This window comes from Penicillium odoratum, assembly GCF_028828045.1.
Source record: "Penicillium odoratum strain IBT 22623 chromosome Unknown utg000005l_segment0_segment0, whole genome shotgun sequence".
Lineage (NCBI taxonomy): Eukaryota > Fungi > Ascomycota > Eurotiomycetes > Eurotiales > Aspergillaceae > Penicillium > Penicillium odoratum.
In genome coordinates this window covers 6,810,715-6,834,418 of record NW_026643147.1, presented here as the reverse complement: position 1 = coordinate 6,834,418, position 23,704 = coordinate 6,810,715, and the positions used below count along the sequence as shown (strand labels likewise).

The 23,704-nt window shown below is 48.8% G+C and overlaps 7 protein-coding genes across 7 annotated transcripts; 3 read left to right on the top strand and 4 right to left on the bottom strand.

The window, feature by feature from the left end:
* Nucleotides 1-189: 189 nt before the first annotated feature.
* On the top strand, nucleotides 190-3,741 carry N7520_008143 (SAGA histone acetyltransferase complex subunit SPT7; the record flags this gene model as incomplete). Its single annotated transcript, XM_057142077.1, has 3 exons — nucleotides 190-1,270; nucleotides 1,339-2,474; nucleotides 2,530-3,741. 3 exons carry the CDS (start codon nucleotides 190-192, stop codon nucleotides 3,739-3,741), a joined length of 3,429 nt encoding a protein of 1,142 aa, XP_056996083.1.
* Nucleotides 3,742-4,824: 1,083 nt separating this feature from the next.
* On the bottom strand, nucleotides 4,825-7,987 carry N7520_008142 (putative eukaryotic translation initiation factor eIF-2C4; the record flags this gene model as incomplete). The annotated part of the gene is made up of 5 exons (XM_057142076.1): nucleotides 4,825-7,046; nucleotides 7,096-7,298; nucleotides 7,351-7,484; nucleotides 7,540-7,659; nucleotides 7,778-7,987. 5 exons carry the CDS (start codon nucleotides 7,985-7,987, stop codon nucleotides 4,825-4,827), a joined length of 2,889 nt encoding a protein of 962 aa, XP_056996082.1.
* Nucleotides 7,988-9,639: 1,652 nt separating this feature from the next.
* rna14 (cleavage polyadenylation factor subunit RNA14) lies at nucleotides 9,640-12,832 on the bottom strand (the record flags this gene model as incomplete). The annotated part of the gene is made up of 4 exons (XM_057142075.1): nucleotides 9,640-10,346; nucleotides 10,400-11,402; nucleotides 11,453-11,884; nucleotides 11,942-12,832. 4 exons carry the CDS (start codon nucleotides 12,830-12,832, stop codon nucleotides 9,640-9,642), a joined length of 3,033 nt encoding a protein of 1,010 aa, XP_056996081.1.
* A 565-nt stretch (nucleotides 12,833-13,397) lies between these two features.
* asf1 (nucleosome assembly factor ASF1) lies at nucleotides 13,398-14,431 on the top strand (the record flags this gene model as incomplete). Its single annotated transcript, XM_057142074.1, has 4 exons — nucleotides 13,398-13,506; nucleotides 13,574-13,613; nucleotides 13,684-13,992; nucleotides 14,041-14,431. 4 exons carry the CDS (start codon nucleotides 13,398-13,400, stop codon nucleotides 14,429-14,431), a joined length of 849 nt encoding a protein of 282 aa, XP_056996080.1.
* A 574-nt stretch (nucleotides 14,432-15,005) lies between these two features.
* On the bottom strand, nucleotides 15,006-18,392 carry N7520_008139 (uncharacterized protein; the record flags this gene model as incomplete). The annotated part of the gene is made up of 7 exons (XM_057142073.1): nucleotides 15,006-15,031; nucleotides 15,151-15,429; nucleotides 15,490-15,611; nucleotides 15,662-16,217; nucleotides 16,271-17,845; nucleotides 17,904-18,243; nucleotides 18,306-18,392. The coding sequence occupies 7 exons, from the start codon at nucleotides 18,390-18,392 to the stop codon at nucleotides 15,006-15,008; spliced, it is 2,985 nt and encodes a 994-aa protein (XP_056996079.1).
* A 636-nt stretch (nucleotides 18,393-19,028) lies between these two features.
* N7520_008138 (THUMP domain-containing protein) lies at nucleotides 19,029-20,188 on the bottom strand (the record flags this gene model as incomplete). The annotated part of the gene is made up of 6 exons (XM_057142072.1): nucleotides 19,029-19,157; nucleotides 19,211-19,351; nucleotides 19,448-19,665; nucleotides 19,725-19,878; nucleotides 19,961-20,086; nucleotides 20,150-20,188. The coding sequence occupies 6 exons, from the start codon at nucleotides 20,186-20,188 to the stop codon at nucleotides 19,029-19,031; spliced, it is 807 nt and encodes a 268-aa protein (XP_056996078.1).
* A 524-nt stretch (nucleotides 20,189-20,712) lies between these two features.
* Nucleotides 20,713-22,604, top strand: N7520_008137 (alpha-keto acid decarboxylase family protein; the record flags this gene model as incomplete). Its single annotated transcript, XM_057142071.1, has 4 exons — nucleotides 20,713-20,905; nucleotides 20,967-22,194; nucleotides 22,259-22,466; nucleotides 22,515-22,604. 4 exons carry the CDS (start codon nucleotides 20,713-20,715, stop codon nucleotides 22,602-22,604), a joined length of 1,719 nt encoding a protein of 572 aa, XP_056996077.1.
* Nucleotides 22,605-23,704: the final 1,100 nt, after the last annotated feature.

The following is a 23,704-nucleotide window of genomic DNA, read 5'->3' as shown; positions in this document are numbered from 1 at the left end:
TCAAACCTTGCCGCCGTGCCATCTCTGTTGGCCTTTACGACATCACCTGTCGATTTGGCTGACCGAGCGGTTTCTCTTCATGCCTTTTTCTTCCATAAAAACCACCTCCCTGTGATTTCTGGGCCCCGTGATCTTAACCGTGGAGAATCGAGTCTCGCCCGTCCCCATAACCGGGGTTTTGGAGCGAGCATGTCGCTCGGTCACAACGCCTGGCCACCAGGCAATATCCGCCCCCCAGACGAACAACTGGACTCCCCGCGCCCAGTCAATGGCTTAGTGAAGACATTGTCCGGCTCGCGAACCCCCCAAATACGCGGTTCGGTCAGCGCCGAGGGCCCGAATGCCGGTAGTATGACCTCCGAGCCGGATATCACCATCGAGGAGGACCCGCGCATTGCCTCATTTCGCGAACTATTCCGATGCAGTGAGGCGAAAATCAACGCGCTTTTTTCAGGCCACTATACTCCCGACGAAACGTCCGGTGCCGCGATCGCGGAGATTGAGCCGCCCGAGCTTCAATCTGAACGCGTCGATGCGCCGGCCGCCCCTGCCGCCCCACCACCTAAACCCACCCGCAAACTCGACGACGACTACGATGACTATGATGACGATGATGATGCTGATATGGTCGACTTGGCCGAGTCACCCTTGAAAGTCAAGTCCGTACCACCGTCGCAGGACCCTAATTCCGCCGCCGCATCCGCCCCACGTCCGAGCACAGCTCTTTCCACCACTGCCGATGGATCTAAGGAGTCTAAAAAAGAGTCACTGGAGGATATACGGAAGCAATTGGAGGAGGACAAAAAAGCGACGGAGGAGGCTGCTCGGCGCAGCTTCCATACCCTGTTCTACACCCTCGAGAATGACCGAGATGCCATGATGGATCAGCAACGGTTGGAAGAGTCCGAACGACAAGTTGATGCAGAGATCTCGGGACAAGCCAATGCTGCTGGAAACAATGCTTCTGGCTCAAATGGATACAGCTCTTTGAGTAACACCAACCTCGGAGCTTCAAGTCTGACCCTGAAGAACCTTATTGCCCGAATTGATAAGAAGCGCGACATGGTTCAAGCCTCTGATGCTGAGCTCCGCAGCTTGCTGAGCGAAGTGCGTAAGAATCGCAGCAAATGGGCCAGCGAGGATAAGATTGGCCAGGAAGAGCTCTACGAAGCTGCGGAAAAGGTGTTGAGTGAGCTCAAGGCCATGACAGAGCATTCCACCGCTTTCCTGACCAGGGTCAACAAACGTGATGCGCCAGATTACTATACAAGTAAGAATCATCCTCCAGCCTTCACAGTAACAGACAAGCTTTGTTCAGTATACTAACCTATGAACCAGTCATCAAACACCCTATGGATCTCGGATCAATGACTAAGAAGCTCAAGGGCTTACAATATCGTTCCAAGGAAGACTTTGTGGATGACCTCAATCTAATTTGGATGAATTGTTTGAAATACAACACAAATCCTGAACACCCTTTGCGCAAACATGCCCTTTACATGCGAAAAGAGACTGAAAAGCTTGTCCCCCTCATTCCCGATATTGTCATCAGAGAGCGAGCTGAGGTTGAAGCAGAGGAGCGTCGACTTCAAATGGCAGAGCTTGATGGTGCCGAAGAGAGCGACGATGAACCCATCATGTCCTCACGCGGGAGAAAAGCCCCTGGCAAATCGTCTAAGAAGGGTACTGCCCCGTCTCGCAATACTCCCAGTGGCTCTGAGGGCCCTCCGGGAGCTCGCTCCAGTCAACCCCCAGCACCCGTTCGTGCAGATTCAGACACCGCCATGGAAGCAAATCAAAATGGGTTCGGCACTCCGCCCCCTGGATCCAATACTCCATCCGATCCGTTAGGCGGAATGGGAGCCGCAGCCAGTCAGCAAGACGATTCCATGGAAATGGATGCACCTGTCGCGTCAACTATGGCGCTTAGCGCTCTGGCAGGTCCCGGTGCAGAGTTAGAAGACCCTGAATACAAGGTGTGGAAGCAAGTGACAAAGAAGGATCGGGCTCTCATTGCCGCAGAACGCCATCGCCTACTCAAAGGCGACAAGGTCAACCCCGAAGAGCCGGCCTTGCTTCGAACGAAAGCTGGTATGCGACGATGGCTTCGCCACGAAAAGCAAGCAGCGATTGAAGGCGACAAAATGCACGATGCCTCTCAGGCAATGGAGCCCACGGCTGGCGAAACACTTGCAGAAGGCATCGAGGGCGAAGAGGAGAGGATGATTCCCTATTATTACGACGTCATGTCTGGTGTACCTGATCTTCCAGAGCGGCTCGCCTGGAAGGAAGATGCGCAAGGTAATGTTGTGGATGCCACAGAAGAATATCTAAGAATTCTTCCGAAAGGTTCTTTCTTGCAGCCCGACAGCAAGCTGTCTCGCAAGATAGAAGCGAATATGCGACAGATGCAAGAGACTCGTAAGATCTGTTCCAAGGTTAGCATTGTGAAGCAGATGCAGATACAATCCCAGGTATGCATAACAGCCAACTATCCCCAATTCGGTGCTAAATCTAACTGTCTCCTAGATGTATCAGAATCAATTCCAAAAATACAACCCGGAGCCTTTCGCGGAACAGGATGTTCCACCTCATGTCTTAAACGACAATGGCCCTGTTATAGCTCCTGGAACTTGTCGGGCAGCGCTGCAACGCTCAGTTGCTAAGATTTTCTATCACTCCGGTTTTGAGGAGTACCAACCTTCTGCTATTGAAGTTGCCACCGATATTACGTCCGACTTTTTCCACAAAATCGGTGAAACTTTTAAATCGTACATGGAAGCCCCCAAGGTTCCAGCCACTGAGTCTCCGGAAGCCGCAACATCAGCGGCCGAATGGAAGTCAGCGTACACCGAGCCAGAGATTGTACTTCATACTCTTTCTGGTGTTGGGATCAACATTGATGAACTTGAGTCATATATCAAGGAAGATGTTGAACGACTTGGCGCCAAGCTTTTCACGGCCCACGATCGCCTCAAGTCGCTGCTCACTGAACTGCTCCGCCCAGCTCTCGCTGATGGTGGCGAGGATGGCTCTAATGCCTTTAATGATGGAAGCGAACAGTTTGTAGGTGGTGATTTCGCCGAGGATATCGATGAAGATTTCTTTGGTTTCAAAGAGTTGGGACTGGACCGCGAGTTTGGTCTGTCCCAGCTCAGCGTTCCTCTGCATCTCCTTCAGAACCGGATGTACAGCGCGGCCCAATCGCAGAACACCAATACCACTCAAATCGTCACTATCTACCCCACGCCACCATCATACTCCCGTGTCTCAGTGGACAGTCTACCCGAACAGATTGGGCTGGTGCAAGCTTTCTTCAAAGGCAAGCTTGCCGCGAACCGCGACGAGCCCCTTATAGAGGATCTTGAGCTTCCACCCAAGCAAAGACCAATGGCTGTCAAACCTCGTCTACCAGCCTCCGGCAAAATTCCTCCCATGCCGGGCGTCTCAGGGCCTAATTCAAGCCCTCAGAAACGACCCGCCCCTCCAAATGCAACCGCAGTTGCTAAGACAGGTACTGCGGAGCCAAGCAAGAAAAAGTCGAAGAAGAACAGTGGCGTCGCACTCGAGATGCCCAACTTCAATTTCGACGGGGATGCAGATCAAGGCTCTGCCTTTGACGGGACTAAAGACTTCTCAACGGACATGAAACCTGATAGTAATAATTTTCCAGATGGAGCCGACGAACCGAATGTTTCTCAGTCGGATAATGTGCCCATGATCAACGGTACCACCGCATGAGCTATTACAGAGATCTGTTTCTATACAACGCCTACAACCCCTATACCGTCCTTCTGTCCTTCCCAATTTCTCTACCCCAATTTTTGTTTCTGAGTTTGTCTTATCTTACCACCATATTTTATCTATATGCCGGCATGACGGCTGGTGATGAAATCCAACCCCCAGGTTTCCAATTACTTCCGCGATTTGAAATCCTGGATACATCATATGCCTCCAATGAGCGATGATCCCGTCCAAAAAATAAGATTCCCAGGTCACAGGGGCGCAAACTAACCGGTCACAGTAAATCAATTTCCATGGTTTTTCCCCGTCCAGTTACTGCTTCTCTCATGTATTATGTCCTCACTCGATTCTTAATAATGTACTTTCGACCTTGAACCCCCTTTGTCACGTTATATTTGCTGCGTGTACTGTATCATACCATTGACCACTTTGGCATTATTTTGACTACCTTGATTCTTGGTAACTCCATCTTTAAATGCTCTGGAGAAATCCTTTTCTACCATTCCGTTATGTTTTCGTACAGGACATAATAGATTGCTCTTCTGCATTTACCCTGTTTTCTGCAGCATTGAGTCAGTACTGGATTCCAGACGAGCCCAGCTAGCACCGAGAGTTTTGCTAGAAAATTTCAAATGTTACCGAACAACGCGATTTCAGTTCGTTCAAGTTGATATCAAAAGTGGATTGGGTGGGGCTATTCTGTCCCCTTGGCCAATAGCAAACACATCAGGGACCACCAAATACTATGGATTATATCAACCTTGGAAAAGTATCTGCTGCCAGGCCACTATTAGACTTATTACTCTAAATAAATTAACAAGAGGAGATATATTGTAAGCTAAGTATTTTGGATTTTATTGGGTCTTTGATATAAAATGTCAATAACCTGTCGCACTCCGACAATTTGTTAGGGCTCTAGAGAACCACCATGGACATTCCTTTCTGGACATTTCCTTCCCTTTCCTCTCCACTCTGTTTTTCTTTGTTATTGCCTTTTCTTTCTTTCTTTTTGTGACCACGATAACAATGTTAAATCCAATCTAATTCCCGAGGTCATAACCAAATTTAACACCTCTCAATCTAAATCCACCACATTGAAAGAGGAAGCTTGTTGGAGGACCCCTTCATCGCAATGAGCCTGTTGGGGATATCCTTTGGTTTGTAATTTGATCGATCATGAGGAATCTTCGCTCCGCTCTGTGGACCGTCCGAAACAGGAACGGACTCGTGATGACGGGCGCGGGCAGTGATCAAATGCGCATAATAAATCGCAGGATGAATCGAGACGGGTGTAGTAGACCGGACATACTGGTAGCTTTGCTCGTAAATCATGTTCTCAAGCTCCTCGGGCTTGTGGCCAATCTCATCGAGGACAACCTTATAGTGGACCGGACGGGCAGTTCCTTGAAGCGCGGCGTGAGCGTAGAGGAGGAAGTCCCATCCACGCGGGCTTGTGACTTCACGGTCAATCAGGGTACCGGGGAGGGGGTTGCCGTTTCGATCGCAGGTCTTGAGATCTTTTGGGTTCGGGAATGCGCGAAGGTGGTGGCGCTTGTTGGCGATCACCACACACAGCTTTCCGGTGAACAGAGGTACACCACAGACTTCGGCCAGAACCTTGCGGATGGCGGGAACTTCCTTGTTCAGGACACCATTTATTTCAGAGTCGGAGACACCGTCACGGAAGTAATAGATCTGTTTAGGAGAGTGCTTGTTTCCGACAGTTCTGATCCACTGGGTAAGGAGAGGTCCGAGGATACCCCTGATGTTATCCTTGGAAATGATCTCTACCTTTTCTCCATTGCATTCGCACCCTCCCATGTAGCTAACCCCATTAGCATCATTGGAGATGCACATGGCAGCCAGGGACGGGGTCCAAACACCAAGTGCAGGGTGAGTCACATCACCACCGATGATGATCGAGCGTGCACGCAGAGTTGACCCAGTGGAAGTGGGAATGATGCGGTTAGTCACTCCACCAAGCTTGGCGTTAACCTTCATGAGGACATTCGAGTGGTACTGGGGACGGTTATCGATGCAGCGGGCAGATTGCAAAACCTGAGAAGGAACTCCGAATCGGCAATCGGCAGATTTTTTAATGCGAAGATAAGAAAATGCGTCCTTTGAGGGTACGATAATCACCAGAAGCTGAGGTTCATCCTTCCAGGTCTCTTTGGTCTTGGTGTAGAGCTGATTCATTGCCTCGCCGATATCTTCCTTGAGCTGGAGGGTAAAGGGGCGGTTACCAATGAGGCCACCGTGCTGCTTGTAACTCTTGATAAACAGGTCAAGCCATGCTTGAACCTGACTGAAATTCAAGTCGTTGCGGTTGCCACCGAAAAATCCAATGCCCCAAGAGACGAGAGGCACTGCGTTGGTTTTGTAGAATTTCTTTCCACGAAGATCCCATTTCCCTGTCGTACCTGGATTGTGCCTGGAAGCTCCAAATTGAATCTCTGGGTGGGGGAGCAAACGAGCCTTGGCCTTGATCAGACTGGTACCGATTTCAAGCCCATAGTGCTTCAGATTGGGGTCAGCCTCGTGACTCAAGATCTTCTTGCACTTTCTGATATGCTCCAGGCGGACTTCAGGCCTTTTCGCGGTGTACTTGATCATGTCGCTAGTTTGGAGATCATTGAGCTTGAAGGGCCATCGCTGCAGATTCTTGATAACCAGAAGCTCGGCAGGGTAGATGACTTCCTTGTTAGTCATCCTGAGAAGAGACATGTGTGGCTGTTCCAGGCGCTTGTTATACTTCGAAAGGAAATATTGCTGCACAGTCATCGATTGCTCTCTGCCAGTGGCCTTGTCGGTAATCCTCAATTTGAACTCAGTGGAATTACCGTCAATAAGATCAAAAATGGTGAAACTCTTATCCTTGAAAGGACATTCATCATAGTCGGGCTGGACGCGGAGGCCCTTGAGCATCTTACTCAGCTTGGTAAAATCTGGGCTCGAGTGTCGAACACGGTGGTTATCAATCTTGGGTCGAAGCCTTTTGGTAAGCTCCTCGTCAGTACCGCATTTGAGAATGCCCTTCATGGTACCGAGAAGGCTGATACGAGAAAAGAAGACGGAATGAGCAGTGTCCAGATTCAGCAAAAGACCACTGACAGAAGGTCGGATCATCTGAAAAATTCCGCGATAACATGTGGCACCAGAGTAGCCTCCAAGCGAGTAATGAAACTCATTGGCAATGTCCCTATGCTTTGGATCCTCCTGGAGGTTCTGAAAGAAGTATGCCCGCTTGTGTGCAGTGAATTCTCTGGTAGGCCAATCACGGATCAAGTGGTCGAGGAAATCTGAATAGTCAGTATGTCTGCAGCCGTTATTCAACAGGAAAATACTTACTAAGAGCCTCGATCACATATTCATCCAGGTCACGCTTCTTCTGGAGCCATTTCCCGATGACGTCCAGATTGATCCTGCGTCGGGGCAGCATGGTGAAGATCACATCTTTCATGTGAACATTGGTCCTGGCACCAGAAGGCCGAGTTTGACCACCAGTGTACTGGAAGCGTTCATGAACCCCGTTTGGGAGGTGAATGCGCGACCTAGAAGTATAAGCATTAGTATAATGTAAAAGTCTGTATCTTTGGATCTTACCAAGCAGTTCTCATTCCATCATAGATAGCATCAGGAAGCAGCCTTTTTCTGCTATCACAGTTGAAGGTTCGCCGGAGAACGCGTCGGTCCTGCTCCACGCCTGGTGCGGAGCCAAGTCCGGAGATCGTATTGACCTATAACTTGTGAGCTTCTGATGCGCAAAAGAGCCTTTAGGAAAGTTCTACTAACCTCATACTGGTAAACAGTTTCCGTGGGGTATCTCGTGATGGGATATGTGTTCATGAGAACAACAACTTCTTTACCGGACTTGTTGTAGCCGACGCGGTTGATGGGTCTGGTTTCATTGCACTAGTCCTTGTTAGTGTAAGAAAATAAAGTAGTGGAGATAGAAGTGAGGCAAATCGCAGCTGGGCAAATCGCAGTTCCAAGGCATGTGATATGTTGGAAGTATTTGAAAATCACTGACCAAATCCCGCTCCTTGGTTAGACGCATCACAGGGGCCGAAGAGCCTTCTTCTGGGGTTTCATTGGGGAGTTCAAGTTTCATAGAAGGAAGGCTGTCCAAGAGCCCTAAGATGCTCGGGAGACGGTGGTGCGAAAAACAGCTTTCATTGTTGCTGCTATTACCCGAGCCACTGGCACGAACCTGCTTGGCAATTTCTCTGGAAGACTGCATTGTGAACTATAAGAGAGAGAAAAAGGTTAGAAATTAGATGCGTAGTTGGGTAAGGTATGAGACCTGGAATGCGATAAGGCATAGAAGAAGTGGGGGTAAAATTGAAATGTTTGATGGTTGAAGAGAAGAAAAGCTAGCACAGAGAAAGAAATAATGGTGACAAGAGTCCAAAGATAACGTACTGAGCTGTGGTATCAAGTGGAGATGGTGACGTGGAGATGGTGACGTGAAGATGGAGAGAAGGCTGGAGATGGTTTTTAGTGATAGATCGATCATGAAGTGAGAAAGTGATAAATGAGTTTGGTAGTTTTGACAAGTGAATACCCCAGAATGAGAAATTCACGTTCGCCCAAAGTGATGAACAAATTTGAGGGAAGTGATAAATGTATGTTTCTTGCCTTTACTAGCTAGGTATATGGAATACCACAGGTCTGGTGAGGATTAGGAGCTGCTATGGTGAAGACTCGAGCAACTGGGCAGAGATAGACTTGGGTTGTCAAGGTTGGGATACTTCGAAGGCTAGAAATTTCGATCAGAAGTCGGTGAAGAGAACAGATCTGGTGAATCGGGAGTAGAGATGGACATCAGTTGTTAGACTTGAGACCATGTAAAGGCAGCAAAGTTCATTGAAAAGTCAAGTTGTAGACAATAAGAAGGCAGAAGAGAGGACTTGAAATAAAAGAAAGCTTATATACTTAATTTGAAAATTGGAAAAAGTGGCAAGCTATATAGACTTGACAACCTTGGAATTCAAGGATTCGAAGTTAATCAAAATGGAGAGAAATGCAGTGATTTCATTCACGTACTCTACAATATTTTTCAAAGGAGAAAGATTCGCGTGTTAACACTGATGAAACCTTAATCTCCTCTATATTTCCCTTGGATTCCGGTGTAGATCGATTTCTTGCATGTGAGAGAGTGGTTAAACTGACTAAATCAATAATAATAAGAATATTTATGCTGTCTTTGCAAAGCTGACGGATTTACGTGTTTACACCAACGAATTTTTCATCTGCTGTATATTCGTCTAAGACTCGTCTATAAAGCGATTTTTAACAAGTGATACAAAGCAATTATCAATTGTGACGTTTCAAGGTCCCTAATTTAAGATTCATGAGCTAAATTCTATACTTGGGAATGTTTTGATATCAAGGCCCAATCTCGAAGTTTCCAAACTTTCTACTGCCTAGTAGGTACAAAAACAGTGATAGCTGGGCAGCCTTGAATCGTGAGAATTACTAAGATAAATGAAAGAATGATAAGCATTAACCGGCAGAACAGCCAGGAAATTTTATTCCGAGTCCATGGGTATCTGCACTATCTGGGGAATGTACATGTAGGAGACCTCCTATTAAAAGAACGAAGCACTCGAACATTGAAAAGAAACCACAAAGCTCCCGATGCCCAGTAAAAATGGAAAATGCCTATCAGACCGACGCCGGTAGATGCAACGAGCTCTTGGACTCACGCGGGAATCCCACCACAGCCCGATAATAATGAAAGAGACAGAGGGTTTTTCCTTCATGCAATGAAATGTTGACCGGATAGATCAAATCTTGTGCCTCAGGTATCAAGAGACGTGAAACGGTACGATGGCGAGATTATGCACAGAAGATAAATGGATATGAGAATGGGCGCCACGGAAATGAGCCTCAACGGTAGTTACCGGAGTACTGGTTCTGGCTCGTACCAGTCCCGCGAACGTTCCCTGGCAACGGGATCTGGGAAGTTGAAGCTGGAATCTCAACTTGACGGAGGAGATCAACCATTTTCTCCGGGGAAAGACGGGCGATGTTGTAGGCGGATGAATGAGGAATGATGCTGAGAAGATGAACCACATCCCGGGGCAATGAAGCAGCTGATCCGTGCGGCTTGTATGATGAAGTACTAGCTTGCCCATTCAGCTGTGGGGCGCGCTTCTGTTGATCAAGACGTCGGCCCTGAGCGCCCTTCAATGGGGACTCAGCACGGGCAAATTTGCGAGGCCGATCGGAATCATAGTCATCGTCAACAGGGTAGGGTCGCTTCGGGGAACTGAAGGATGCATCCTGCGGGTCGAGACGAGTTTCCGGCACAATGCCAGTTGCCATTGTCTTTGGCCTTGTCTGAGTGGGTGACAGGATCGGCTGGAAAGACAAAGGATTAAAAGAAGGTGTGGAAAATCGGTGTGTGAACTGATCCAACGCCGGATCTTCAGGGAAAAGCTCGCGCATACGTGCTTCCAGGTTAATCACCTGAACCAAGTCACCATACCGGGACTCATACTCGTGGAGAAAAGAGAAGATTGGTTTAGCCTTGTGCACATTGTCGGGATTGGCGGCAAATCTCCGAACGGTTGTCTCAAAGACCGCTCTTGCGTCTATTCAGGTAAGTTAGCACGATTTTCCGAAACGAGAGATACTGGCAGCTTACTGATGATATCGTTGATGTCAATGAGATGCTTCAGGTATTCAAGAGCAAAGTTTTCGTCTTCAGGGAACAACTTGGCACCTCTCTCGAAAATCTTGGTGGCTGCCGGGTCTTTGTAGCAATGGTACTCCATAAGTGCACTGGCAATGTAGACATCGCTAGTGATACGACCTCTCTTGCGAGCTTCAGCGAAGATCTGGCGAGAGCCCGCCAGTTCTCCCGGTTTGCCCTTGCCCTGAATACGGCGCATAGCACGCATGAGTGCGATCCAGGCAAAGGAGACGCTCTTGGAGAGAAGATTGATTTGAATGCCATGGGCTTTCCTGACAGCATCAATTTGCGATTTTTTAGCTGCCTCCCGCTCCTTGTTCTCGGGTGAAACCTCGTCGTCATCGTCGCTGGGCACAGTCTGGCCTTCCAGGCTCTGTTGAGCAAAGGCCTCCTCGATACGTGCAACGTCCTGAGCCTCCCGAGCTTTGGCCTTGGCGATCAAGTCATAGAGAGAATCAAGTAGGGGGTCGAAAGGCTCCCTAACCTTGGCTGCCCGTTTGACAGAATCCTGTTCCGAGTCGGACGTGAATTCGAGGCGATCAGCCCGCTTGAATGACAACAAGCAGCTCTCCGGATTGGCTTCAATTCCTTGCTTGAGGAATTCATTACCCTCGTTCTCCATATCGTTCAAAAAGCAGAATTCGGAAGCTTCGAACCAGATCTCAGGCAAAAATCGGAGAGTCATCAAGGCCTGCTTGTAGACGTAGACGACACGCGCTTTGAATGCAGCAGGATCATCCTCTTTCAGAACCAGTGGGTCTTCCTTCTCCCAAGCGATCCAGCGCTTCCAGATTTCGACCTGTTGAGCGTACTCGACGTCGCCCTCGGATCCGGGAACAGGGGGCAACCGGGCCAAAGAAGTTCGGACCAGGTCCCGGGTGATATTCTGTAGCTCGGTGTAAGAGCTTCGCGCTGTCATATACGACGGCGAATGTTCTTGCAAAAACTTGCGACCCTATAACGATGTCAGACGAAAACTTAATTAAATAAAGCAGCAGGGCTTACAGTTAGCTTGTTGAGGCCCATTTCGAACTGATCATATTCCTTCCAAAGAGCATTGACAACCTGAGTCGGAACACAAATGGCTTTTTGGTACTCCTTTCGCAACAAGTCCATCTTCTGCTGGTCCTGCCATCCGGTGCCTCCAACGATTCCTGGGCCGGAACGAATGAACTCAATGTAGTCGTTCCAGATGTTTCCGCCATCTTTGTCCATTCCCACGTATTGCAGAGCTAGGTCATACGCTGAAGAGATGACTCGCCTCGCTTGTCCAGTGGTGTCGGTCGTCAAGGGATTGCGGCGGCGAACATAATCCAGGTAGACCGACCAGAGGTTCACGCTGGGAATGGTAAGGAGGGTTCGATTGAAGATTTGCTCCAGGCGGAAGAGTTCATTGAGTTCGGATTCCATCGTCGCATAAGCTACCCACTGATCGGCCTATTTCATCGATTAGTATCCTAATGTATTTAGTTGGAGAGTTAAGTAGAGGCTTACCGCCATGGGGAAGACCTTCAAAAACCGCTCGTAAGTCTCGCGCGCACTGTCGAGTCTGTTCCGACTTCTGTGCTCAGCAATTAATTCCAGCCACGCAGAAAGATCACCTCGGGGATCCGCATCAACCCGATCTTGCAAGATGCCCACCCGGTCATAGGGTAAGCGAGAGCTGCCAGCTGCAGAATCATCAGGTACAGGAGTAGGAACAGTACTGCTTTGGTAACTCGCATCAATGGCGGCCCCAGTCCACGAAACTTGGCCAGAAGCCGAGGGATCGATATTAGAAACAGGAACATGAGAATAAGAACTATTGACAGCATCTGGCACTGTGGCCGCGTCCTGCACACCCGGGTGCGATGATACATCTGGGTAAGTCTTTTGAATTGCATTTCCTGAGTTTGGATCTTCAGACATAGTCATAGGCATGGAATCTGTATCATCCACCCCCAATGCCGCTGGCGGCTCGTAGTCCGCCTCATCTTTGTCATCCTCTTCCTCGTCATCCTCATCCACGAATCCCCCAATCGTTCTGGGCTGCGGCTGTGCCGTCGCACCTGTGTGTGGAATTGGCGTAGACAACTGAGACTCAGTACGCGAGGGGCTTTGTGAAGGATCCAGGGAGTCACTAGCAGCGCCAGTATCCAGGTCTTCGGATGTGACAGGCAGGTTGGGAGTGACCGAATCATCTTCATCGTCTTGGGGAACTTCTGCGATTGACTCGTATTGATCATCAAGGGATTTCGAGGGGTCATATTCTTCTTCTTCTTCTTCTTCTTCTTCTTCTTCGTCGTCGTCATTATCGGGAGCTTGGTCTTCCATTGACACCGCATTGTCCGTTTCGGATTCCATGGCCTGGGCCTGGAAAAAGGCCTGCTCAGCTTCATCCGCCATATTCAGAGTGAAGTCTGCGATACGTTCAGTGAGAAAGTGGTGAAGATTCGGGTTAGAAAAGTCAAGGTCGGAACACGATTGCGGAACAGTTGGAAGAATAGTAAGAGGGGAAAGGTAGAGTGAGGATTGTGATCTCCTATAATTTGAAAATGAGTCGCTGACTCGCTACCCCACCATCTATAATGACCAAGTATAAATACAAGGCAGCAACAGAACTTTCGTGAAGGTGGTTCACAACCAATCTGAATCACAACCATCAAGTTACGGATAGAGAAAGCTGAGTCTGCAAGCTGCTATGTCACGTGGGCGGTGAGCGCGCAAGGGACGCGAGGTGCGCGTTTGGTGGATTTCGCGGGATTCTCCCTCACATCGTGCTTTGGGACTCGATCAACACATTCCTTGCGGTGAATAAAAAGCCTGATAATAACTTGGTCTTTTTTGTTTTTCTCTCTGTTATTGCCCCAGGTTTTGACCCACCGCCCTATAAAGTTGGCCACACCTCCTTTTTCATTCGTCCCACTATCCCACCTTTCTACACTATCCTCCCGTACATAAATCAGTCACAATGTCGGTCGTCTCTCTTCTCGGGGTTAAAATCCTCAACAACCCTGCCACTTTCACGGCAAGCTATCAATTTGAAATTACCTTCGAGTGTCTTGAACAACTTCAAAAAGGTATTAACATGATCCCACCGAGAAGAAATAAATCAACAAATGACCTTCGCTAACACTCAATCTTTAGATCTCGAGTGGAAGTTGACTTACGTTGGATCTGCGACTTCGTATGTCTTCTACAAATACCCACGCTGACATGGGTAGTATTCAATGAATCCTCACTAACATTAACCCTAGTTCCGAGTATGACCAAGAACTCGACTCCCTCCTCGTCGGCCCTATCCCTGTTGGAGTGAACAAATTCATTTTCGAGGCCGACGCGCCCGATTTGAAGCGCATTCCTCCCTCCGAGATCCTAGGTGTCACTGTCATCCTTCTTACTTGTAGCTATGATGGCCGCGAGTTCGTCCGTGTCGGTTACTACGTGAATAACGAGTATGACTCTGAAGAGCTCATCGCCGATCCCCCCGCCAAGCCCGCTATTGATCGTATTCGCCGCAATGTCCTTGCTGAGAAGCCCCGTGTGACTCGCTTTGCCATCAAGTGGTATGTTTACAATTATTCTATGAAATTACCTAGACTAATTATCTCCAGGGATTCTGAGGAGTCTGCTCCCGCGGAGTACCCGCCTGACCAGCCCGAGGCTGACAACCTTGACGACGACAGCAATGCCTACGGTCACGAGGAGGCTGAGCTGGAAGCTGCCCTCGTCAAGGAGCTCGAGGAATCCAGCAAGCCCGCTGAGGGTGATGATCACGAGATGGAGGGCGCCGAGGCAACTGGGGGCAAGGAGGACGATGATGAAGATGATCTCTCTGATGCCGGTAGCGAGGACCTCGAGGAGGAGAGTGAAGATGACGATGATGACCTTGACGAGGATGAAGGCGGTGACGGCGATGAGGATGTGGAGATGGGTGACGACTCTGAGCAAAAGGATGAATCCAAGCCTGCCCACCCTGCTCAATCCGAGGTCATGGTGCACTAAACGCTTAGCGTGGACATCATTACCCGGGTTACGACCGCTTCACTTCATTATCTCCCTCCAATATTTTCCCCCCGATTTTCTATGCACTTGATGACAACCAGCATGCTATTCTTACGACCCATGGACCAACTTTTGAACAAATCATTTTTCAACTTTGGCGTTGATCAAGATCTCCAAAATATACATCCCTTTCCAAATGACTTTCTTGTAGATCCATACATGTTGACGTACTCAAAGTAGGATACCCATTTAGGTATGTAGGAGCTCCTATGTTTTGCCTGTATGCTCATCATCTACGGAATAATGTACATCTGCAATCAAAGTTCAATGAGGCCCAATAAGGGGCTTGGAATTCGTCTCCATCAGGGGAATGTCCGGACCGTTCCTTGGAAGACATTGAATTTCAAGCTTTCACTAGGATGCAATGACCCTGGAAGTGGTTACACGGCATATAGTCTAATCCTGGGTGGGTAGTTCATATTGTAAAGTCACGGCCGAAATGTGGAGGATCGAGTTTGGCATAAGTCAGTCTAGCTGCGCTGCACCAAGAAAGTGTCTCGCTACAAATAAAAACCTAGAGCCCAAACTTCGACCCGAGCACTGCAAAAAACGGTCAGTGCGTGACTAAGAATGCAAGGGGTTCGAGAGGCGCGAGGAAAGGGCGATGACGGGACGTGTTTCGATAAGTCAAACGAGATATGAGGATGGAGATCACCTACCGCCAAAGATAGCCTTCTTCTTTTGGCTTGACACATACTTGCTCACATCCGCGGCAAAGTTACTGCTATTCTCCTCCAGACGGTCCATTGTGTCACCCGCTATTCCGAGGCGCTCTGTGCGCTCTTGGACCTGGCGAGACATATATGAACCCCAACCTTCCTGTGACTTCTGTTGAGGTGGAGCTGAACGACCTTCTCGGAGGGCTCTGCGCTCCTCTTCTTCGGTCAGTCTCATCTGTTCCATCATTCGCTTTGATGGGGGGCGGTCAGGGCCTCCGACTATAATAATCGTTAGATATCAGCTAGATCGGTAAATAGCCAGGGATATTGGCAACGTACTCAGCATATCCATGTCAGCTGGTGAGACATATTGAGTGCCGGAGATCCACTGCAAATTGGTGATCGTGGGACGTGGAGGGACGACCTTCTCTGGGTCGTATAGACGATCTTGCGACGGTTGCCTGAGAAAATGTTAGCATGTTCTTTTCGCGACGCAAAAGCGAAGTCTTACATTGTGGCTCCTTTGCCCCACACGTTGAACAGGCTGACCTGTGAAGGTCCAATCCATGCCATCACACTACCAGTGGGCGTGATGCATGCTTCCGAAAGACGGCGCATGTCAGCAATTTGGTTAATATTGCTCGACCCGATCTCTTTGAGGCCTGGAATAGAGAATGCGCGAGTCTTTCCATCGCCAAAGAGGCCAACCAAGCTGTAGCCCCGGCCTTCAGACTTAACGACCTGGGCTGAATCACAGAGGTAATCATCCCATGTCTTGTGAGCACCCTTAGCGGTCGGTGGTTTGAAAATCCGGCATCCGGACACCGTAACAGCAACCACAACGCCGTTGATCTTCACTCCGTTTCTCAGCCCGCCAACTGTAATCGGTGTGGCAAGAGCTTGTCCGCCAGAGTCCGCATCAATCGGAATAATTTTGATGACCTTGTCCTCGACGTTAGAAACTCCAACATAAGCTGCGGAGTATGCTCCATTGGCTCCTGGAAGAATCTTGAATGTAGCCAAATTTCCCCTGTTTGTGCCCACAAAGCAGCAAATGCTAGAATAATCTGGAATGAATAACATTAGCTTTATCAGCATGCAGGGATCTAAAAACGCCTACCTTCGCCTTCCAAGGTCATTACGCCAAACTCGATGTGAGTGGGCCATTCAGCTGGCGCGCTATCTGAGCGACTCGGCTTCATGAAGCTGCTGCGCTTTGGTGGCTTCATGAAATCGGAGATTTGTGCGGTATGAATAATAGCAGGACCTCGTAAATCAAGAATGGCCAAGCCTCCACTCTCATAACCAATGGCAACAAATCCTACCGGGCTGTGCTTCAATGCCGTTACCCGTCCTTGCTGCATGTCAAGGAGAGTGAGAGGCAGAAGGCCCGTCTTCAGTCCGGGATCTGTCCGGTTGGTGATTGGTGTCAAGCGTCCAGGGCCCTGGTTGGCACCAGGAGCCTCCTCCTTTCCATATGAGGCATTGTTGCCCCATCTAAAAATTACAAGTTCACCGCTTGTAAGTCCAACAGACAGCTCACCTGTTCCACTCGCTGCGAGAGACATTTCGGAAACTTCAATGTTGCGGACTCGACCCACTGCCCGAGCCAAGTCCACTTGGATTGACTCTGAATTTTCAATCTCATCGTTGTGTCCACCATCCCAGATGCGAATGGTACCATCTGCATGAGCAGTGGTAACTATGTTTCGGTCCTCATAACGCTTCAGGGGGTCCCTTGCTTCGGCACCGCCAAAGACGAACTTAGGGCCTTGTGCCCGACGCTCTCTTAGCCCTAGCCAGGTATCTCGAGAAACAGGTGTAAGTATGATCTTGTTGATAAATGGGTGAACGAATGTAAGATAAGGGTGGAGCATGTTGGTTGGCGTAATTGCATGGCCGCTTGGGAAACTCATGGTAAGTAGCTCTCCTGAAGACAGCACAGCAAGGATAGCGATTGGGTCATGGGCCCCGGCAAAATATGGTGAAGTACGAGGAATTAAACAGTATGTCGTGGCAATTGCCCCGGGTGGTATTGGAAGACTCATGTGGCGTTTTGGTCTCTCAAAATAACCGGCAAGGACTTGCCACGAAGATGTCTGGTAGTTAGGGGTTGGACCCATATCCAAGAAAGTGAGGCCCTTGTTCACATCTTGGACAGATTTTCCACCCGCAACAAGAAGACCCGTATCATCTGGGTTTTCTTTTGCGCACCAAGTCACTTTGGTGATTGGCTCCTTGGGTCCAGATGCCACCTCCGGGTCTGGCCGACCTCCACCTGGTTGGTCAACATTGGTAGCTTGGAGTGTCCTGGCATGAAGCTTCCGGCCATCTTTCGAATCCCAAAGGACAAGACTGGTGTCTTCGTGGACAGTCAAGACGAAAATTCCATTTGGGTGCCAAATTGCATCCTTCAGTAGAGGCCTTCGCGTACCACTAGCAGGCTTACCAGGGTCACCACCTGGCGCGCCCACTGGCACCTCATAGATAAAGTACTTCTGCGCAATATTTTGCTTGAAGGTGAATGTCACTGCACCTTCCGGGTATCCCACAAGGATCTTTCCAATGTCTCTAGAAGAGAATGCGATTGACACTACAGGGCAGAGGCGGGACCGTGGGTTCTGTGCCAGCCACAAATTCGGGATCTTGAACGGACACAAAGACTGTCGGTCGAGATCGTACGCAACCACATCGCCTAAATCAACGTTAGAGCCACAGGTTCCGGTCCCATTATCTTGTAAAAATCGACGAACCATTTGCTAGACCGATGAAGGCGTAATCAAGGCTCGGGTCCGTCGCAAGGCAAGTGGCCTGGCCCGGGGGCGCATAGGAAGTCATCAGGCGCCGGGTGTCCAAAGAATATATGCTGATCTCATTTTTGGAGTCGATGCTGACAATCTTATCGGCGCAGAACTGGAGGAACTTCGCTGAGGCCTTGCGCGGAAATTCAAAGACCACCAGCACTCGCCCCTGTCCAAACACATAGATCTGGCCGCTTCCGAACTGGGTATCACTGGTGCCGACGGCAAGGAGAGACTGGACGGGATCGTATGCTACCACGCTGATCTGAGAGTTTATACCACATCGCTCGAACTGGAATGGCAATGTTAGCTCATGATCCAATGTGAAAAGTTGCCTGGGATGCCAAGACGAACGTCGTCGAGCGCGAAGAGCTCTGGGGCCAAGCCCTCAGACAGGTCTCTTTGAATACCAGCCTGCTTGCCTCGCAGGAATTGAGCCATTTTGTACAAGGCTGAGTTATGGCAGGCTTTGCATGGGTGCAGGAAGAAGAAGCAAGTGAAGCTTGAGGAATGTCCGCAGCTGACGACATGGCGGAGACGCTAATCAGATTCCTAAGTTTGCCCCGCTTTCCGCCCCAGCCGCAGGGCAGAGTCAACAGTCAAAGATCCCCATTCCTATCATGGGAATACATAGATTATTACAGTAAATCTATGCAGTTTTGAATATTATTCACAAGAAATGCCAGACTTTAACTTCATCTCGAAAAATGCCAACTTACATAGTTTGGGTAGATGCGAAACTACAGTACTTTGACAGTATATAACAGACCCACGCCGATCTTCTCATGTACTGTGTCAAACCCGCATCGTGGGAATCCATTGGACTCATACAGACAGCCGAAGAATTCAAAGGTTTTTTTCCCCATTACATACTATGTATATAGAAACTAGTAGCTTGAAAAACCTTGGAAGGACTAAGTGATCGATTGATTAGACCGTGAAGTTGACTGCGTCACCAATCAATCCACTCAGGCCGTTCATTCAAAATGTTATCTTGATTCGCTATTTATGCTAGTTAATTGTATTTTATCTTTCCGCGCAGTTTCATTCCCTAAAGTGATCCATATCTCGAATAAACTAGACTTTCGCCTCCTTGTTCTGTGCCGGTGTTTCTTCCCCCTTGGGAGAGGGGTCGTAGATCTCAGCAATATTGAATCGTTTCAATTGGTCATAGTTGCTTCCCACAACGCTCATTCCGATAACATTCTGTGAACACAAAATCAGCACTTGCCAAGACGGACGCTTGCATGGGAACTTACCTGCACAACATCGACCAGGATCATAAGGTCGTAGTCCTTCAAGTTGACGGGATGCTCGGGACCGACTACATCGGCGACGGTTTTAATGATGATGTCTCGGTTGAGCTTGTGATTGCCTCGGCATGTAGGCCGAATAGCGTACTATTTCCAGGGATCCTTGAGTTAGCTTCGGGATCAAATGGATATGATCATAGTTTCGCTGTGAAAAGTTGGCGTGGCTGAATTGGTCAGACTTACCTTCTTTGGTCCGCCTCCTGAATGGAAGTGTGGCTTGAGGACCTCCCTCGCAAAAACCTCCAAATCCACACTAAGGGTCTTTTTAATCATTGTGATAGGGGTCAAGCGCTTAATGTATCGGCTCTTCTTTGTATCCGTATTGGCTTGTGCATCGAGACACAGTTGGTGGACAATCTTAACGGGATCCACCGACTTATCGTTGAACCGCGCAAAGACCACTGCCAGGGATTAGCTTTCCATGGCTTTTTCAAAGTGTTTCTAACATGGATGAACATACCACAGGGTATATCAAGCTGCATGGCTTGAACTGGGCGTGTTTTTTTCTTGCTTGGCTGCAAGCCTTCGAGTTCTCTGCGGATTTGTGCTTCAATGTCTGCATCATCCTCATCAGAGTCCTTATCATTTTCCGGCTTTGCATCATTTTCTACGATCTAGAAAATCGAGTAAGTAACTTAGAGACAGAAGAATTGTTGCACAGTAGACATGAAGGCATGTGCTATTGTCTTTGCTAACCTGTGAGAGGATATCGGTGATCTCGGCGACACATTTGCTTTCTCTGCCAATATCACAAGTGACAAAGATTCCAACATCTCCAGCCTCAATATCAGTCCCTTTGCGTGTTTGAGCCCATTGTCCCTGCTGATGTGGTGTTAGGATTCAATTGAACGGAACAGATGTGAAGTCCCAGTACTTGATTCATACCTTCTTGCGCTTACCAAACTGACTTGATTGGTTCGGCATGGTTCTTTTGCCCCCGGCCATCAGATCAGCTTGTAAATTCTGTCCCAAAAGTAGTTAAGTCAGAATGGCGGGGAGAAATTTGTGTGGTTGGATTAGGTTTAGCGTGTGTAAATCTACGGTGGATCCGGATCTTCTACTTCAACCAAAGCTTGGAAGCTTCAAGAGTTGCACAAACATGTGATTACTATCAAGATTTTGTTTTTAATCAATTTCACTTAAAATCATGCCATTGTTTCTACTTCATAACGTTGATTTGTAGTACAGTAGTTGTGATACAAATGTACTGTATGGCATGACGTCAACGTCCAATCATGACGTAGATGTTAAGTGGCATGCTATCTTTGGAGCTCATCCGATAATCCGATTATCCGATAAAAGAAAAGACTCAAATTGCCCTGCTTTACCGGGAAGTTCCGGTGTAAAGATCATCAAGTTTGCAACTTTCACTTCTTTCAGTTTTCCCTCAGTTTCCCCTCCAGTTTCCCCTCTAGTTTCCCCTCTTCTGACTTCTCAAATTACTCACCATGGCATCCACCGACATTGCTACGCAGGAGCTAAAGAACCCCATCGACGTGGCAGAATACCTGTTCCGACGCTTGCATGAGGTTGGAATTCGCGCTGTTCACGGAGTCCCCGGTGACTACAACCTTTCTGCTCTGGACTACCTGCCTAAGTGCGGACTTGACTGGGTTGGGAACTGCAATGAGCTGAATGCCGGTATGATTTGCATTGAACTACCCAATGATCTGTCCCAAGGTCTTTAACATATATTCTTTAGGTTACGCCGCCGATGGTTATGCACGCGTTAAAGGAATTAGTGCTGTGATCACTACATTCGGCGTCGGTGAGCTATCTGCTCTCAACGCTATTGCAGGCGCCTACTCAGAGTTCGTCCCTGTTGTACACATCGTCGGTCAGCCAACCACCCAGTCGCAGAAAGATGGAATGCTTCTTCACCACACCCTCGGTAATGGAGACTACGATGTTTTCACAAAAATGAGTGCGGGTATTTCTTGCTACGTTGCCAAGCTGAATGATCCTCGCGATGCTGCGACCCTCATTGATAGCGCGATCCGTGAGTGTTGGATTCGCAGCCGTCCTGTCTATGTGACTCTTCCTACCAACATGGTAAATGCCAAGGTCAATGGAGATCGATTGAAGACCCCCATTGATCTGTCATTGCCCTCGAACGATCCGGAGAAGGAGGATTATGTAGTTGACGTCGTTCTGAAGTATCTTCAGAAAGCTGATAACCCTGTTATCTTGGTTGATGCCTGTGCCATCCGTCACCGTGCACTGAAGGAGGTGCACAATCTCGTCGAAGTCTCCGGATTGCCTACATTTGTAACCCCAATGGGCAAGGGTGCAGTAAACGAGACTCACCAAAACTTCGGTGGAGTCTATGCTGGAGATGGATCTAATGCCGGAGTGAGAGAGGTTGTCGAGTCCTCGGATCTTATCCTCAGCATCGGAGCCATCAAGTCCGATTTTAACACTGCGGGATTCACCTACCGCATTGGACAGCTGAACACTATTGACTTCCACAGCAACTATGTCCGAGTGCGGTATTCAGAGTACCCGGACATCAACATGAAGGGTGTTCTTGAGAAGGTTGTTCAGCGTATGGGCAAGCTCAGTGCCACTCGCGCCCCTCCGATGACCAACACTCTTCCCCAAAATGAGAAGGACTCCAGTAGCCCCACTATCACCCACGCGTGGCTTTGGCCGACAGTTGGCCAGTGGTTGAAGGAGAACGATATTGTCCTTACCGAGACTGGCACTGCCAACTTTGGTATTTGGGAAACCCGTTTCCCTGCGAATGTGACTGCGATCAGCCAGGTTCTTTGGGGCAGCATCGGGTACGCTCTGGGATCCTGCCAGGGAGCAGCATTGGCGGCCAAGGAACTGAAAAACCGTCGTACCATCCTTTTCATTGGAGATGGTAGCCTCCAATTGACTGTGCAGGAGCTCAGTACTATGCTGCGCAACAAACTGAACCCCATCGTGTAAGTTTTTTGCCCGCCAGATCATTCCAGGGAACATTTAACTAACCAGGTAATCATTTTTTAGCTTCGTCATCTGCAACGAGGGCTACACCATTGAACGATACATCCATGGATGGGACGCGAAGTACAACGACATCCAGCCCTGGGATCATGTCGGTATCCCCAAGGCCTTCGGTGCCGACGAAGGCTACAAGGGGTACCGCATCAAGACCAGAGATGAACTTCACAAGTTGTTTGCTGAACCTAGCTTCAACGATTCTGACAGCCTTCGGGTAAGTTAATTGATGGCAAAACAATCGAATCTGGCTAATGCGCTGCAGCTGGTTGAGCTCTACATGCCGCGCGACGATGCCCCTGCTGCATTGAAGTTAACTGCCGAAGCAGCGGCCGAGCGCAACAAGGCTACTTGAATAGCTTGTTCATCTTCGCCGACAGATGTTTCAAATAAGGACTAGGGGTCTGTGACCTCGCGCGTAGTGTAGTGCAGTCCGCGATTTGCATTTGATTCTTGTCGCGGATTTATCTGAATATCTAGCGATTTGTCTCCTAATATCTCCTCTCCACGCAGAAACGACGGCATGAAAGGTTTTTTTTAATCCAACATGCGCTCTGTAGAGGTAAAGCAGTGTTAGGTAGCTCGGACGCTAGGGCGGTTCCTGGGCCGGCCCAGCGATGCTGTGCGCCACCAATTTTACCTGTCAGGTCCTGAGACATCAAGTTCTATCTACCCCTCTTACTGGCCCTTTACAAATTTGCCATTTCTACAGGCCCACAAGACCAGTTAGGAGATGGTATAACACCTAAGTAGGCGCCGCACAAAAGGCGCGGCGGAAAGCCTTTAGTAGAAGGTTCACTGAGACGACTTTATAGAAGCACACACGACGATCGCTGATGGTAAGTGCTAAGCCTAAGATGGAACGCTAAACTGCTTTGGATAATTCGCCGTCACCGCAGAGTACGGAGTACACAAGAGTTACGCATTTGATTGTTTAGCTGATGGGGAAGAATCTGTACAATTCAACACTGATGTCCAAAGCTTGAAGCCCAATCATGTGCCCTTATTTCAGGGATATTACAAGCGGAACATAGAGGGGGAAAAAGCAAAAGGTGCATCAATCCAATAATAATCCTTCGGAAGATAGACCTTGAGCCTTATGGGAAAGGAACAAAACAAAACTCCACTTTAGAGCGGGCCCACGTGATAATCCCAAGTGCCCGAGAGAAAAGGCATCAAATGTTGTGAAGATTCACTCCTTTGTCCTCCCACACACGCTTTGCATCCCTGTGATCTCGTTCTCGGTAAGTCTTTTTTTTTTGCTTATGCTGCTCCGCAAGGAGCGGGTGGCTAGAATCTCCACTCCTGTCGCTTGCACTTGCTTCTGCCACGATCGGAGGGGGATCGTCCCTTTCCCTCACCCAATTATTTGCGACCCCCAGTTGGTGATAGTTATTGATCGTGCTACCAGGATCGAGTCCAGCTTAAAACAGCTGGCTGTTTTCCGATCAGTTG